Source organism: Sus scrofa, chromosome 14, assembly GCF_000003025.6.
Source record: "Sus scrofa isolate TJ Tabasco breed Duroc chromosome 14, Sscrofa11.1, whole genome shotgun sequence".
In the NCBI taxonomy this organism is placed as follows: domain Eukaryota; kingdom Metazoa; phylum Chordata; class Mammalia; order Artiodactyla; family Suidae; genus Sus; species Sus scrofa.
The window spans coordinates 56,693,523-56,710,251 of NC_010456.5; the positions used below are offsets into that span (position 1 = coordinate 56,693,523).

General features: G+C 41.0%; 1 protein-coding gene across 3 annotated transcripts in view; it reads left to right on the forward strand.

Annotated features, from left to right (window-relative positions):
- The window catches only part of TARBP1 (TAR (HIV-1) RNA binding protein 1), a 76,979-nt gene that overhangs the window by 23,959 nt on the left and 36,291 nt on the right, over positions 1–16,729 (forward strand). For all 3 annotated transcript variants that reach the window (XR_002338941.1, XM_005670967.3, XM_013983218.2), the window contains exons 10-12: positions 958–1,099; positions 7,536–7,635; positions 8,820–8,992. Coding sequence is in view for 2 of the 3 variants with exons in the window: in XM_005670967.3 (XP_005671024.1) it covers positions 958–1,099; positions 7,536–7,635; positions 8,820–8,992 (415 nt within the window). In the remaining variant the exon portion in view is untranslated. The remainder of the gene's footprint in view (positions 1–957; positions 1,100–7,535; positions 7,636–8,819; positions 8,993–16,729) is intronic.

Here is a 16,729-nt window from a genome sequence, read left to right on the forward strand (position 1 = left end):
TTACTGCCTTTTCCAGAATGTCGTTTGGTTGGAATCCTACATTATGAAGCCTTTTCAGACCAGCTTCTGTTCACTATGTAATATGCTGCTTCATGGCTTGATAACTCCCTTTTTTGTATCACTGAATAATATTACTTATCCCTTACCAACCAAAGGATATCTGGGTTGCTTTTACGTCCTGGCAATTATGAATAAAGTTGCTGTAAACATTTACATTTGGATTTTTGCGTGGATATAACTTTTCAGCTCAACTGAGTAAATGCCAAGGAACACGGTTGCCAGACTATGTGGTGAGAGTATGTTTAGTTTATGAAGAAACTGCCCTCGTAAGGTATCCAGGGCTCCTCCACATCTGAGGATTCACACAACTGTGGGTCCTGAAGTACTGTAGTATTTACTGTTGAAAAAAAATCCACACAGTGTGGACGTGAGTTGTTCAAAGATCAACTGTATTTTAAAATGCATGTATGATAGAAAATAAACTCGCGAGGAGGGTAGGGACTTTAATTATAACTTACATTTCAAATTCTACATTCTCTCAAAAATAAATCTTTGTTTTAGTATATGAAACCAGAATGAATTTTAACTTAAGGTGGTAATTTGCTTTCCATATGTGATATGTTTCAAAGACATGTTCTTTAGAACATCTTATCAAAACATGCATTTTATATCAGGTACTTTAAAAATTCTCGCCTGTTAATGAAGTTTCTAAATTCTTGAGGAGATTAAAAAAACATATATGCACATGTACGTATATATACGCACATCCATGCATATAAACATTTTTTGTTGTCTGCACTGTGGAACTCAATCATGACAATGGGCGTTCTGTTACTTTGTTGTGTTCAGTCACTTAAATTCAGTTTATTGTAGAAGAAAGGAAATTGGCTCAGGGAAATTAGAAACCCTCTGTTGAGTTAGGCTTTTACAATAAGTGCTAACTGTTTTCTTTTCTAGCTCTGTGATTGGCTGTGTGTTCATGAGAGCTGTTTTAGGCGAAACTCGCCTAGTAGCTCCGTTGGGCTTGCTGAGACATCCTTTTTAAATGCTTATGTAAAGAACCTCATCCATGAATATATTAAGTCGCCTGCCTGGGAAAGTAAGTCTGAAATCATTTTTTCTGGATTGATGTAACCAAAACCTCTCTGAAGAACTTTATACTAGTTTTTCAGATTGAGATACAGGCTTAACCAAAGGTGTGCTGTTTTACTCATGTCAAACCTGTATTTCAGCCAAATAATGTGACTAACCAGCATGTAAAACTGCTTCCTTACTTGTTCTTTATCTGTTCTAGGATTTGAGATTTTTAAGCTGTTTTAACTGTTTTAAGAAATGAGCTAAGCTGCCTGAGTAGGAATTGAACATAAATAAATTCATAATCTAATTCTGCAATACTGAATCTTTGTCGGCTAAATCTTGGAGATGTGTTTTGGAGTGTCCATAGTGGAAATATTTGTAGATAAATCTGTTCATCTTTTGTTTGTTTTCAAAGCAAGCAAAATGTTCGTAAATGTTTGTTACATTTAGTGTGAACTGATTATGAAAAGTAATTTTAGAGAAAAATTCTGGTTGAAAGGATGGTTTTATTAGTTTTTTCTTGTTACCAGATACTTAGCAAAGATCAATTTGGCATCCTCTCTGGGGAAATGTGTAAGTCTGTGTGAAGGAAGAACTATCAGCAGATTCATTAATTAGCATTCTTTTTACATCTCTAATGCTTCCTCATTATTAAAGCTATTAGTGATTATTTGGGTAAATTGCCTCTTTGCATTTAACATGTCTTAAATTTCCTAGCTTTGTCTCAGACCATCATTTTCATTTCTTGGTTTCTTTAATCTGATCATGAAATAGGTCTTAAATGATTGGTTAATTGTCCTTCCACAATACATGAGTTTATCTGTTTGTCCTTCTTAGAGCATTTTTCTTTTGTGTTTTATTCTCTCTGTTGTCTAGTAAATTTTCTGTACTATTGCTGGGAAGATTCTTTTGTTAGGCCCATAAAAATAAATACATTTCAGTCCTTATTAGAGTTAGCACAGATTAAACTCCCTAAAATATCTACAGAACTTGTCTTATAATTCAAAGTATAGGCGTTCCCGTTTTGGTGCAGCGGAAATGAATCCAACTGGAAACCAAGGAGTTGCAAGTTTGATCCCTGACCTCACTCAGTGGGTTGGGGATTTGGCGTTGCCGTGAGCTGTGATGTGGGTCACAGCCGAGGCTTGGATCTGGCATTGCTGTGGCTGTGGCTGTGGCTGGCAGCAACAGCTCCAGTTCATCCCCTAGTCTGGGAACCTCTGCATACCGCAGGTGCGGCCCTGAGAGGACAAAAGACCAAAAAAAAAAAAAAAAAAAAAGAAAAGAAAGTATATAGCAGCATCAGATCTGATTAAATAATTCAAAATTGGATAAAATAAGATTTTAAAAGTTTCTCACCTAACATTTATAGGACTTGAAGGATACTATTTAGTATAATATGGTCATATAAGTTTTTAAAAAACTGATCTCAAGTCAAAGGAGGCGTTTGTGTGTAATATTTTTGTTTGACTCTTAATACCCTTGGCTAAGTACCTTTATAAAATTTTAGTTATCAATTATTGGGCAGTTTTCAGAACAATTTAATAAAATCATTATTAGCAAACATTTTTAGCTTTAGTTTTTGAGCATAAACTATATGTAATATTTAATTTGGGAGTTCCCTGGTGACCTAACAGGTTAAGGATCCTGAGGCTCAGGTCACTGCTTTGGTTCAGGTTCGATCCCTGACCCGGAAACTTCCATGTGCTGTGGGTACATTAAAAAACAAAGATCAAATTTGTTTTTCTGTAAAGACTCATCAGCTCAAAAGTTTTTTTTTTTTTTTTTTTTTTTTTTGGTCTTTTTGTCTTTTTGTTGTTGTTGTTGTTGCTATTTCTTGGGCCGCTCCCGCGGCATATGGAGGTTCCCAGGCTAGGGGCTGAATCGGCCTACGCCAGAGCCAGGCCTACGCCAGAGCCCCAGCAACGCGGGATCCGAGCCGCGTCTGCAACCTACACCACAGCTCACGGCAACGCCGGATCGTTAACCCTCTGAGCAAGGGCAGGGACCGAACCCGCAACCTCATGGTTCTTAGTCGGATTCGTTAACCACTGCGCCACGACGGGAACTCCTCAAAGTTTTTAATTAGGTTCTATACCTCAAATAGCTTTTTTCTTTTGGTCTGACATGGTCATTACAGATAAGATTTTACCCTCTTATTCAGCAAACGTATATCAAGTATTTTCTGAGTGCCAGACTTTGGAGTTACAGAGATGAAAGATGTATCCCCTCCCCTCAGAGAGAGCATAATGCAGCAAGGGAGTGGATAAGTAAGCAGATGACCTTAGTGCAATGCCTTGAAAGATGCAAGCACTGAGATGGGGAAATTAGGTAAGTGGTACTGATCCAGAGCAGGTAGACTGGTGGGGGTCAGGAGAGGTCACCAGATGAGGTAGTACCTGATGTGTAAGTAGAAATTAAGAAGGAAAGTAGGGAGGAGTATCTCACAAAGCTTGGATGAACTTGTGTCCAGGGAATTGAAAGTAGGCTGGCGTCCATCTTTGTCTGCCTGTCTATAGCATGGAGCCCAGGTTGGAATGGTTAAGAGAGCAGGATGGATGTGTGTTAGGTAGATATATATATGATATCATATGATATATATAATATATTTAGATATATATATTATATACCATATCATATATATGGTATATAACAAAAAGCAACAATGAAAACCACATAAAACCAGTATCATAAAAAAGCAAAACTGTTGGAAAGCTTTCATAGCAGACTTTCTAAATTAGAGAAAGTGAGACATACTTTGGAAATAGTAGTAACAGCTTGTCAGAACTTGGAAAGGTTAAGATCAACCGAAGAGTGAAATATGTTTGAACAAATTCATACTTAGTCCATCAGAGAGGATATTTTATGTAAAGATTTTGTAGTTGAATAATTTGCCTACTTAAAAAATGTAATAACCAAGGTACTTGAAGAGACAGAATAATCCCAAGGTGTAGTATGTGTAATGTCGCTGCACAACAAATGTGGAAAACAGCTTTATTGAGGTATGATTGCCATACATTCAATTGCACATATTTAGACTGTACGGTATCGTGGCGTTAACCTCTGTATGCTCAGGAAACCATCAGCATCACAAGATAGTGAACATATCCATCACTCCCAAGGTGTTTTCACGCCTCTTTGTAATCCTTACTTCCCATTTCTACTGTCCCTCTCCCGTTCCCAGACAACCCTGATGTGCTTCCTGACCCTATGGATTAGTTTGCATTTTCTAAAATTATACTCAGTTCTAGAATTTGTGTCCTAAGATTTGGCTGATAATTCAGGGTTAAAATGCATTAAGATGATTAAAAGATAGCCAGTAATACTTTGTTTCTTTAAAACTATTGTGGCCTACACTTTTTTTAGTCTCAGTGAGAAAATAGGAAGAATATATAAAGAATTCTCTGCCAGGGGTTCTCAGAGAATGGTTTCCAGACCAGCAACATCAGCATGACCTGGAAATCTTTTAGAAATGCAAATTCTTAAATTCTGTCGCACACCTGTTGAATCAGAAACTCTGGGTTGGGACTTACCTTCTGTGTTTTGACAAGCCCTCTGAGGGACTCTGACAGATGCTGAGGTTTGCAAACCACGGCTCCGTAGCATGATTTCCTTGGTATGGTAGTGGAGGACTCAGGAAGCAACCTACAGCAAAAATCACTGTGAGAGTGAGTCCTCCACTGGACAGGAAAAGCACTCTGTTGTCATCAGGCTAGTCCTGTGGCTCTCCTTGAAATCAGAAATCATTAAAAACCCACTAAACTTCTGACTGAGAACGTTCACTCTCAGTCTCCAAGGTGAAAAATTGTTATGACTTCAACAAGGGTATGTGCTGCTAGAACTCAGCTACTGGCGCTTGGCTGGAGGAAAGTGAGAACTTGCTGGTTAGCCGCTTTGATGCCCCAGCACATGTGCTCTCCATACCAATATGTGTACTGTTTACACCCAGAGGCTTCCAGCTCGGTGGCATATAAGTGGCTGAGAGGCCTAAGTGCCCTCGTGGTTGGAAACATTTCATTCTCAAATAGCACCTCCACCCCACCTCCAGTGAGGTCAGAAGGTATCTGATTGCTCAGATATACAGGGAACTGAAAAGTGTGTTGGCATCTGATTTCATTTTAGTCTTCATTAATGGATGAGTATTTATATGTGAATATGGAATATAAAGCATCCGTGTGAGTAAAAATGTTTCAGAGAACAAGTTTCAACAATCCACCTTTATAAACATTTATACATTTAACCTACTAAATTATTTTGGAGAGCCCAACATTTACATTTTCTAAAGAATACATATTTTTTACTGATAATAAAATGGTATTTATAACATTTTAAAGAATAATATATGATAAAGTTTATCCTTTTGTTGCATCTTTAAAACCAAGTTATTTTCCATGCAAGTTATATTTTTAGTATTGTCTGTCCTCTGTACTATTCTAACAAATTTGTATCAAAATATATTAGAATATCCTCTTTTTTTTGGTCTTTTTAGGGCCGCACTCACGGCATATGGAGGTTCCCAGGCTAGAGGTCCAATCAGAGCTGTAGCCACCAGCCTACGCCACAGCCACAGCAATGTGGGATCCAAGTCATGTCTGCCACCTACACCACAACTCACGGCAGTACTGGATCCTGCAAGTACTGAGCAAGGCCAGGGATCGAACCCAGGTCTTCATGGATGCTAGTTGAGTTTGTTAACCACTGAGCCATGATGGGAACTCCAGAATATTTTAAAATATGTTTTTAGTATCTGAACCACTGGGCTGGAAAACTAGGTCCCTTAACTAAATTTTTCTTGGGAGCTGAGATGAAGAGTATACTCTTATGATAGAATGAAAAAGAATTCTATCCGTGATTTAGTTTTACTTTAATTGGCTTTCAAGGATAGGAAAATAATAATTTTATGAGTTAACCAAGTTCTTTCTTCCAAAAGTTGTTCTAGGAACTTTGCATATATTATTTAATTTTTATAAAAACTCTGAAGAAAGTTAAGGTTTATTTAGTTTGATTTCATAGAAGATGACCTAAACTTTCTGTGAGGACAGGGTCCCAGGGTCCCATAGCTAATAAACAGTAGGACTGAGGTTCAAACACAGGTCTGAGATGCCACAGCCTTTGTGTCTGTATCCATTCCATCCCCTTTCTGGTTACATTTTGGGGGACTCTCACTTCTCACCTGAGATGCCAGAATTGCCTTTTAACTGGTCACTTTGCATCTACTCTTGCCTCTCCTGCAGTCTCTTTTCCACATTGTACCCAGGGAAATCTTATTTTTTTTTTTTCAGCCACACTGGTGATGTATGAAAGTTCCCAGGCCTGGGAGTTCCCATCGTGGCTTAGTGGTTAATGAATCTGACTAGGAACCATGAGGTTGCAGGTTCGATCCCTGGCCTTGCTCAGTGGGTGAAGGAGCTGGAGTTGCCATGAGCTGTGGTGTAGGTTGCAGACACTGCTCGGATCTGGTGTTGCTATGGCTGTGGCGTAGGCCAACGGCTGCAGCTCCGATTAGACCCCTAGTCTGGAAACCTCCATATGCCGCAGGTGCAGCCCTAGAAAAGACAAAAAAGACACACACACACACACACACACACACACACACACACACACACACACACGCACACATAAAGTTCCCAGGTCAGGGATCAAATCTGAGCCACAGCTGCAACCTACATAGCAGCTGTGGCAATGCCAGATCCTTAACCCACTGCACCATAGTGGGAACTCCTCTTTTTAAAATACAAACTAGGATCTTACAGATTCTTGTACACATTCACTTTGACCTTTACTGGCCTCCTCTTGCCTTTGGGGGTAAACATAGGAATCCATTACATGCCTGCAAAGTCCGTAGTCTCCCGACCTCTTTCTACAGCCTCATCTTGGTACTCTCTTTCACCCTGTATCCCAGCATGCTCTCTCCTACTGGAGGGCTGTCATGCTCTTCCTTTTGCCTGGAAAGGTCTTGTTTCCCTTCCCCTGGCTCTTTCTTTCCCAGGTATATACCCAACCCAGGTGTCCTTTCTTCAGGATGACTTTGTCCTTCCCAGTGGACTCTGCTTGCACCATTTAGAGCACTCATTGCAGCTATCATTTTGCATTCCTCTGTATATTCTTGGAAGGCAGCTATGCTCACCACTGTACCACCAGTGCCACTTCTCTGTATATTCTTGGATGCAGGCTTTTCACAACTGCACCATAACTTTCATGAGCACGGGAACCATGGTATCTGCAGCACTGATGCCAGTGCATGGCATGCAATTGGCCTGCAGAGATGTGCTGTGTTCGTATTTTAATGTGTAACAGTGAGCTAGCTATACTATAGGGTGTTCTACTTTATTTAAGCTCACCTGTATTCCTCTAATCGAATATTGATAACACATAATCATTTAGCTGTTTTATTTTTGAAACATCAGCTTGGAAGGATTTTGTTAATGCTTTGCAACCCTTAACTATTGTTATTTAAGGAGGCGAAAACTGCTGTATGCCTGACTGGTTTGAAGCCAAGCTTGTTGCTATGATGGTCTTGCTGGCCGTGGATGTGGAAGGAATGAAGAGTCAATATAGGTAAGTGTTTCTAAACTTGAAAAAAAAAAGCTGATCAGGACTATGGTATACATTCAGACATTTCAATGATTGGTATGGAATTGATAACAGTGTATTAAAGGAAGGAGCTAGAACATTGGTAGTATACTAAAAAAAATGTTTAAAACTAACAAGAAATTAATAGGATTAGACATTTAAAGTAGAGAAAGTTAAAAAAAACCCCTCAGAGTTCCTGTCATGGCTCAGTGGTTAACGAATGCGACTAGGAACCATGAGGTTGCGGGTTCAATCCCTGGCCTTGCTCAGTGGGTTAAGGATCCAGGGTTGCCGTGAGCTGTGGTGTAGGTCACAGACGTGGCTCGGATCCTCCATTGCTGTGGCTCTGGCGTAGGCTGGTGGCTACAGCTCCGATTCGACCTCTAGCCTGGGAACCTCCATATGCTGCAGGAGTGGCCCTAGAGAAGGCAAAAAGACAAAAAAAAAAACAAAAACAAACAAACAAAAAAAAACCCCAAACTGGTTTTATATAATAATATTAGAAGAATGGATTGTAAGGTCCTAGCATAAGATTAGGTGAAGACATTTACTGGATTTTTACCCTTCTTTGTAAAATGTGTAATATTTGAAAAGGTAATAAAAGTAATACAGTCTCATTTATATTTTGAGAAATGTGTGCAGATGGTCACCAGATTATAATTGTTGCAAAAAGCAGCTTTATTAGGTAGTGTATTTGCGTGATAATGCAGTTAATTTGATTAACATCAAATCTCTGTTCTAGACAGTTTTAGTACTATAGTTGATTATAACAGTTTTTCACAGCTCTTTAATTTTTTAATATTTATTTATTTTTTGTTAACATGTCTCATTTCCTTGACTAGCATATGTTGGGCTTTTGTTTTTTTGAAATACGGAAGCAGGGTCTCAGCACTTTTATTGGCAAGTAAATTGGGTGTAGGATTTCCTTCCTACTCATGCCTAGAGTTGAGGACAGATGTTGCCCGTGCTGTCTTCTCCAGTGAGTCACCCTCTCGCTGAGAAAGCACAGATGCAACGGTCCATCCTGGTAGGTTCCAGGTGGTGGGGTCATCCACAAGAGTAATGCTGTCTAGTGGAATCTTAGCTAACCAATTCCACAAACTGTAGGTGGGCAGTAATTGCTGTATGCTTTTGAAATGCTTGATTTGGGCATGTCTTTTAATGTCTAGTGAAAAGCGGAGAACACAGAATGTATTAAGGATATTCTTAGATCCTCTTCTGGATGCCCTTGTGAAGTTTGGTACCAATGCCTACATGCCTTTGCTGAAAACTGACAGATGCCTGCAGTTGCTGTTGAAGTTACTGCACACTTGCTTGTTGAAAGGTTCCGGTACCCAAGATGGTGAGGATCAATAGTTTCTGTTGGTGTTTTGCTTGGTATGTGGTTGGTACTCAGAATGAGAGGAAATTCCTGAACTGTTAAATTCAGCACGTATTTACTGAGTGTCTCCTGGTGGTACTGGGGATACAAGAGGTGAAGGAGCGAGATGCCCTCATGGAGCTGACATTTTAGTGTTCACGTTTGTGGGTCACCATTGATTTTAGAAAGCAATTTCATTTGCTTTTTTCAAAAAATTTATGCATGCCCTTTAATTTTGTGTATTGTCTTAAGCAAGATCTACTTCGAATTGCCATTATGCTAGATGTTATAGAAAGTAAGCTAATGCATCAGAATAGCAGTCATGTTACAATTTTTTTTTTCTTTGTAGGGGCCACATCTGCAGCATATAGACGTTCCCAGGCTAGGGGTTGAGTCTGAGCTGCAGCTGCACCTTATGCCTCATACAGCAATGCCAGATCCTTAACTTACTGAGTGAGGCCAGGGATTGAACCCTCATCCTCATGGATATTAGTTGGATTCTTAGTCAGCTGAGCCACAATGGGGATTCCATAATTCTTGTTTTTAAGGAAGCACCTTCAAGTAGAAAATACTTGAGGAGTTCCCTGGTCTAGGAGTAAGGACTCGGGCATTGTCACTGCTGTGGCTCTGCTTACCACTGTGGTGTCAATTCAGTGTTCAGTCCCTGGCCTGGGAACTTCTACATGCTGCGATTGTGGCCAAAAAAGGAACAAGAAGAAAAGAAAAATACTTCTTCCAGGGAGTACAATGGTAATAGGTAGAAGCATTGAGCTCTTTCTTCACACCTTAAACTAAGGTTTATATCAAACAGTAGTTGAAAACCCACGGACATCAGAGGTGAGACTACTGATGGGTAAGCCTGATTCCCAATCTTTCTGACCTGTTTCATTTGGAATTTTAGAAATTTTCTATTTAGAAAAGACTATGCTGGAGAAGCACTGGTTTTAAGTGAGACCTCAGGATGCTATTGGAAGGCTGGACTGTAACACAGACTTGTGAAACACTCAAAAGCTAGTTTCCATGGTCTGATATTTTTGATGATGAGAGCAGAACCGCATGTCATCAACATAACAGTAGGTTTTATAAGACTTTTAACTTCGTTAAGGGCATAAATTTGGGTTCATTTGACTTGTCTTGATTGTTGAAAGTACCAGACTCAGTGTGTTCAGGTGCAGACTGGTCATGGATGCCTTTTGGAAAATGGTTGTGATGTTTGATACACACAGGACTATGTGATGGTTATATGTAAACTGTGGTGCAAAAATAATTAAATACCTGTGAATGTACCACACAACTGAAGAATGAGCTTACCTGTTCCTCCTCAACCCCTGCCTTTTGCCTTCTTATTTTGACTTTTATCTCTATCACTTCCATGCACTTAAAAAATGGTTTTACCTCATAAATAGGTATATTCCTCAACAATATACTATCTCATTTCCTGCTTTTGAGCTTTATAGAAATGTTACTTTCCTGTAAGAAGTGCTCTATAACTTTTTCCACTTAGCATGTTTCTTGGATCTAGCCATGTCCTTCCTTACACCTCTTTATTTCCCTGCTGTGTTATCTTCCATTGTACGATGGCTCCACAGTTACGGTATCTCCTGTTGGTGGACATTGGATTGCATGTAGTTTATTCTTTATTACCATGTGAGGTGCTGCCTTCAACACTTGTCTGCACGTCTCCTCCAGGCCTGTGTGTGTCTTTCCAGTGTATGTATTCCCAGGACCAAAATGACTGGTTCTTAGTGTATGTGCATATTCAGCTTTTAAGATATGCAAAATTGTCCTGCTAAGTAGCTGTGTACACCTTTTATGTCCGTACCTGCAGAATAAGAGTCCCCATTGCTCCTCCTGCATCTTTCCTACACTACAAGTAAGAGCCAAAGAAATTCCTGTGTAACTTGGATAGTCATTGACTTTCAGATAACTGGTAAACCATTAACTTTAAATACAGTTAAATCTTGAAAGGATTTCTTCGATGGGGGCAAAAGAAAATAGTTATTTCCATTTTATTAATGAGTAAATAATCTAGGAACCAATTAGTACGAAGGTCAACGAACACACAGTGGCAGGGTCAGAAATAACTAGGTACAGTGGGCCTTCTGTATCTATGAATTCAACCAGCCATAGGCTGAGAATATTTTGGGCGGGGGTTGGAATTCCAGAAAGTTCCCAAAAAAGCAAAACTTGAATTTGCTGTGCACCAGCAATTATTTACTTTGTATTTATAACTATTTGTATAGTATATACATTGTATTAGGTATTATAAGTATTCCAGAGATGATTTTAAGCGTATGGGGGAGATGTGTAGGTGATATACAAGGACTGCACCATTTTATATGAAGGACTTGGGTGTCCTTGGATTTTAGTACTGGGGGGAGGGGTCCTGGAAACAGCCTCCCCAGCTCCCAGGCATGACTGTGTACATGTGTGAGCAGGTGAGATGGAGGTCAGGCAGTGTGCTGCTGCTTTGGACAACCTAGATTTACTGTGTTTAAACATTTTCTAAAATTGTCAGTGTTTTATTATGGAAATCTCTAAATATACAAAAAAATTAGAGACACTGTGATAAATCCCCATGTACATGTCAGCCAGCTTCCTCATTCTGTCATTCCCCATCTTCCTGAGAGAGTACAAATGACTGGTTTCCCTCTTTGACCTCTCTTGGTTCTTTTCCTGTGTTTTATCATTTTTTCCTTCTATTTTCTTTTTAATCTATTAAAGCTAGAATGACATGTGGGGAGAAAAGAAGTGAAGAAACTAGGTGTGGAGAGTATGTGCTTAGATACTTTTTCCTCTGCTCCATATGCCGTATTTAAAAACCAAAACCAGGGTTCCTGTCATGGCTCAGTGGTAAACGAATCTGACTAGGAACCATGAGGTTGTGGGTTCAATCCCTGGCCTTTCTCAGTGGGTTAAGGATCCGGCATTGCCGTGAGCTGTGGTGTAGGTCGCAGATGCATCTCGGATCTGGCATTGCTGTGGCTGTGGTATAGGCCGGTGGCTACAGCTCCGATTCGACCCCTAGCCTGGGAACCTCCATATGCCACAGGAGCGGCCCTAGAAAAGGCAAAAAGACAAAAAAAATAAAAATAAAAATAAAACCCAAAACCAAAACCAAAAAAACCTGTGGCAATTACTGAGCTGATGTTCAAGTTTTGAAGACATGACAATCCTTTTTTTTTTTTTTGGCCTTACCCACAGCATGTGGGATTTCCCGGGCCAGGGATTGAACCCTCTCTATAGCAGTGACCTGAGCCTGAGCCACAGCAATGACAACACCAGGTCCTTAGCCTACTGCAACACTGGGGAGCTCCGAAGTTGTGAGGGTCTTGGTGGAGGGAGACTGTGGTCGACCTTTGACCTGTGTAGGAGAACTCATTCGTGCAGCCCGGCTGTTGATTGTCTCCTAAACGCCTAGTACCTTCTGAGCGCAGCACGCAGCCCCGGAAAAGGAGAGAAAAGTCCCTGCCCTTGTCAGGATTATGCTTTATTGTGGGGACTAGGGTGGGGTGGGAAGAAGGATGGTGAACAGAAACTCCATAAAACATATGGCAGTGTGAGGGGGAAGAACAACCGCAAGTGGGCAGGGCCTGCTGGGGCCTGGAGGTCCAGCGCTCAGGTTCAGTTGGGTTGGGGGGAAGGCCTCACTGTGAGAGTCCCATTCAAGCAAAGACCTCCAAGAGTGGAGGGAGCGGGGAGTGCGGGCAGCCTGTCCAGGGAGCAGATGACAAGATAGGTAGGGCAACAGGACAGGAGCTTTGAGAGGTAAAGGGGGGTGGTGACTGTTCTGAAAGCCTCCTTGGACCATGTTAAGGACTGGCTTTTATGAGAGGGTTTTTGAGCTGAGGAGTGATTAGATCTGACCCAGGGTTTAAAAACTCACCTAGCTGTAGTGTTGAGAATACAGCACAGAGGGTCAAGGGCAAGAGCCAGGACGAGTCACTAGGCTTACACCAGGTACTTCCCTGCATGCAGGGAGTCTTGTTAAGATCTCGGTTGTGCCAACAGGACTTGCTGATGGGTTGGATGTAGGCTGTGAGGATCAGTCAATAAACTCCAAAGATGTTGGAGTTGCCTTTCCCTGAGATTAGAAAGACTGGCTTTAGAGAAGGTTGTGGAGTAAAGATAAGAAGTTCCGTTTTTGGATGGTTGAAGTGTGAGATACCGTTTTGCTCTCATAGTGGAATTGTTGATATGGGATTTGGCTTTGGAATTCAGGGAGAAGTCTGGGTCAGAGATGTAAATTTGGGAGTCATTAGCATACGCATGTATTTAAAGCCAGGAGACCAGATAAGAACACTGAGGGAGTGGGTATAGACAGAGAAGAGGTCCAAGCACTGGGGGACACCAGCGTCGAGAAGTTGAGGAGATGGAGAGGAACCAGCACAGGATGGATACTTGGGAATTTACTGTAGCAAGAGGAGAGAAAAACCAGGAGAATATGATATCCAGGAAACTAGCGAAGAACGTGTCTCCAGAAGAAAGGAGTGATAACTGTATCAAATGCTGCTGCCGAACTAGAAAAAAAGACTGAGGATTGACCATTGGTTTTAGCCACATGGAGTGATGACATGGATGGGAACAATTTGGGACGGTGAGGTGCAGCTCATAGAGAGAAACGGAGCTGTTGAGTATAAAGAGCTCTTGCAGGGGGTCTTGTGAATAGGTGAGCAGAGAAATGGGGCAGTTTATGGTGAGATGAGAGAAGTTTTATTTCCTTAAGATGGAGAAAATAGCAGTGTTTATGTGCTAGTGAAGATGATCCGGGAGGGAGAATTTGAAGGTGGGGGATGCGGGGCTAGTGATGGCCTGCTGGTGTCTAGAGGGAGGGGAAGTTGCCTAGGATCCAGGGCTTAAGGGGGAGGGGCTGGCCTTAGCCTGGAGCCCTGACAGGGAGCGGTACAGGTGGGTAGGGAGGCAGAGGAGGCCAGAGAGGCTCTTTCCTGGTTTATTCTCTTTTTTTTTAAGCGCAAGACGAAGCAGTGAGGATGGAGGAGGGGGTGCAGGAAGTTGGGGTGCCTTTGCCTGGGGAAGAGGGTGGGAAATGGATAGGGCAATATTGTAGGCTTGCTGGGAGGCATTGGATGCTCTTAACGCCTGTGATTGTGAACTTGCAGTGGAAGCAGCCCACAGGGCTGTGTTTTGCCCCAGGCTGCGGTATGTACTGTCAGATCTGATTCAGGGACTGTGAGCTGACTTCTGATATATCCATATATACATAAAGGAAGACTTTTTGTAAAACGATGTTCCAGTAGAAATAACTCTACAATGTTTATTTGTGTACTTGAGGAAATGTACTTTAGTTACATTGTAACTGTACCCCCTTTTCACCCTGGATTATGTGAGTGAGAGTAACTGCCTGATCACACTTTGGTCTTACTACGTGCTGAATTTGTAACCATAGTGCATACCATCATTTTCTAGGAGTGTCCCTTTTTTCCTGAGTTGCTTTAGTTTTCTGGCTTTTATCTCTTCTATGTGAACAGTTCTTGAGGTAGCTTAAAAAAAAAAATTGTGGTAAAATACACATAATGAAATTTACACTTAAGCCATTTTTAAGTGTACAGTTAATGACAGTAAGTATATTCATAATTCATAACCATCCCTACCATCTGTCTCCAGAAGATTTTCACCCCCCCAAACTGAAAATCTGTACCTGCTAGACAGTGACCCCTCTCACCCCTTTCCTCCCCACACTCTGGCATCCACCATTCTACTTTCTACCTCTGAAAATTTGACTCTTAGAAATGGAATCATGCAATATTTGTCCTTTTATGTCAGGCTTATTTCACTTAACACAGTGTCTTCAAAAGCTTCATCCTTGTTGTAGCCTGTATCAGAACATCATTCCCAGGAGTTCCCTTCATGGCCCAGTGGTTAATGAAACTGACTAGGGTCCATGAGGATGAGGGTTCCATCCCTGGCCTTGCTCAGTGGGTTAAGAATCTGATGTTTCCCTGAGCTGTGGTTCAGGTCGCAGATACAGCTCGGATCCCCAGTTGCTGTGGCCATGGCATAGGATTGAACCCCTAGCCTGGGAATTTCCATATGCCACAGGTGTGGCCCTAAAAAAAAGAAAAAAAGTCATTCCCTCGTAAGGCTGAGTAATAGTTCGTTGTACGTGTATGCCATATTTTGTTTATCCATTTATCTGTTGAAGTACACTTGGGTTGTTTCCATTTTTTGGCTGTGCAAATAATGCTGCTGTGAACATTGGCATACAAATATCTATTCAAGTCCTTGCTTTCAGGTCTTTGGGATATATGCCCAGAAGTGGAATTGCTGGATCATACGGTAATTCTGTTTAATTTTTTGAGGAACCATCTGTTTTCCATAGCAGCTGTACTGTTTTAACAGTTTAGTCAGCAGTGCACAGGGCTCTAGTTTCTCCATGGGCTCGCTGACACACTTAGCTTTTGCTTTTCTTTTTGTTTCAATAATAACCATCCTAATGGGTTATGAAGTGATATCTCTTGGTGATTTTGATTGAGTAGGGGTTTTTTTTGTTGTTGTTTTTGTTTTTTTTTGTTTTTTTTGTTTTTGCTTTTTAGGGCTGTACCCGCAGCATATGGAGGTTCCCAGGCTAGGGGTCCAATCAGAGCTACAGCCGCCAGCCTACACCACAGCCACAGCAATGCAGGATCCAAGCCGCATCTGTGACCTACACCACAGCTCATGGCAATGCCAGATCCTTAACCCACTGAGCAAGGCCAGGGATCCAACCCGAATCCTCATTGTTCCTAGTCCGGTTCATTAACCACTGAGCCACAAAGGAAACTCCCTGAGTAGCTTTTTGACCAATACAGACATCATTTTGGGGGATTCAGGTTACCACTATCAGTTATATGAGGTACAGAATAGGAAACAAACCCCTAAACACCTTCTGAACCTTTGCTGAGCCTTTGCACACAGTTCGTGTACAGTCATATGGACTGTTAAATTTAGAGATGTGACGGTGGACAGGGGTTTTGAGTGAAAGAGGGTCTTCTGTACTGTGGTGATTGCTAGGAAACACCATGGGGTAGTAGTGATGATAATATTGGAAACATTAACAGCATCGACTTTTTCTTCATGTCACTTTGTTCTCTCTTCTTCAAACCCTAAGCTTTCCCTTGTAATCTCAAATTAACTTTTGATTAAAATAAAAGGTTTGGCTGTATCTGTGGAAAGGAAATACTTCTTTATGCTATCCATGTAAGTTTCAGATGTGAGTTGAGGAGAAAGAAAAGGCAGAGATGATAGAAGAGGGGAATATTCTGTTCTTACCATGTTCATTGGTATTAGTTCTTTTTTAGCACCTGAAAAGCTTTGCTTTCCAGCCATCTGCTGGTGGCTTCTTGAATTGGCCAGTGACTCATCCCCAAGACACTTCAGAGACCATATAGTGTTGTTTTCTATATAATAAGTAACAGGAACATTTAAAAGTAATGCTTTACTTTTTTTTCTAATGCAGTCATCATTTTAAAAAAATATATCTGAGAGAGATAGATGTAGCATTTTATGAAGTACCTTTTCAAATCTTTTGCCTACTTTTAAATTGAGTCTTTGGTTTCCAGACTTGTATGAAATGTATGTAATTAATGAGGGTTTGTTAGGTGTTCTGGATACAAGTCCTTTGTTGGATATGTGATTTACAAATACTTTTCCCCAATCCGTAGCCCCAGATTGCATATTTTATTGATCTGTTTGCAGATTCACTGATTCTTTTCTCTTCCA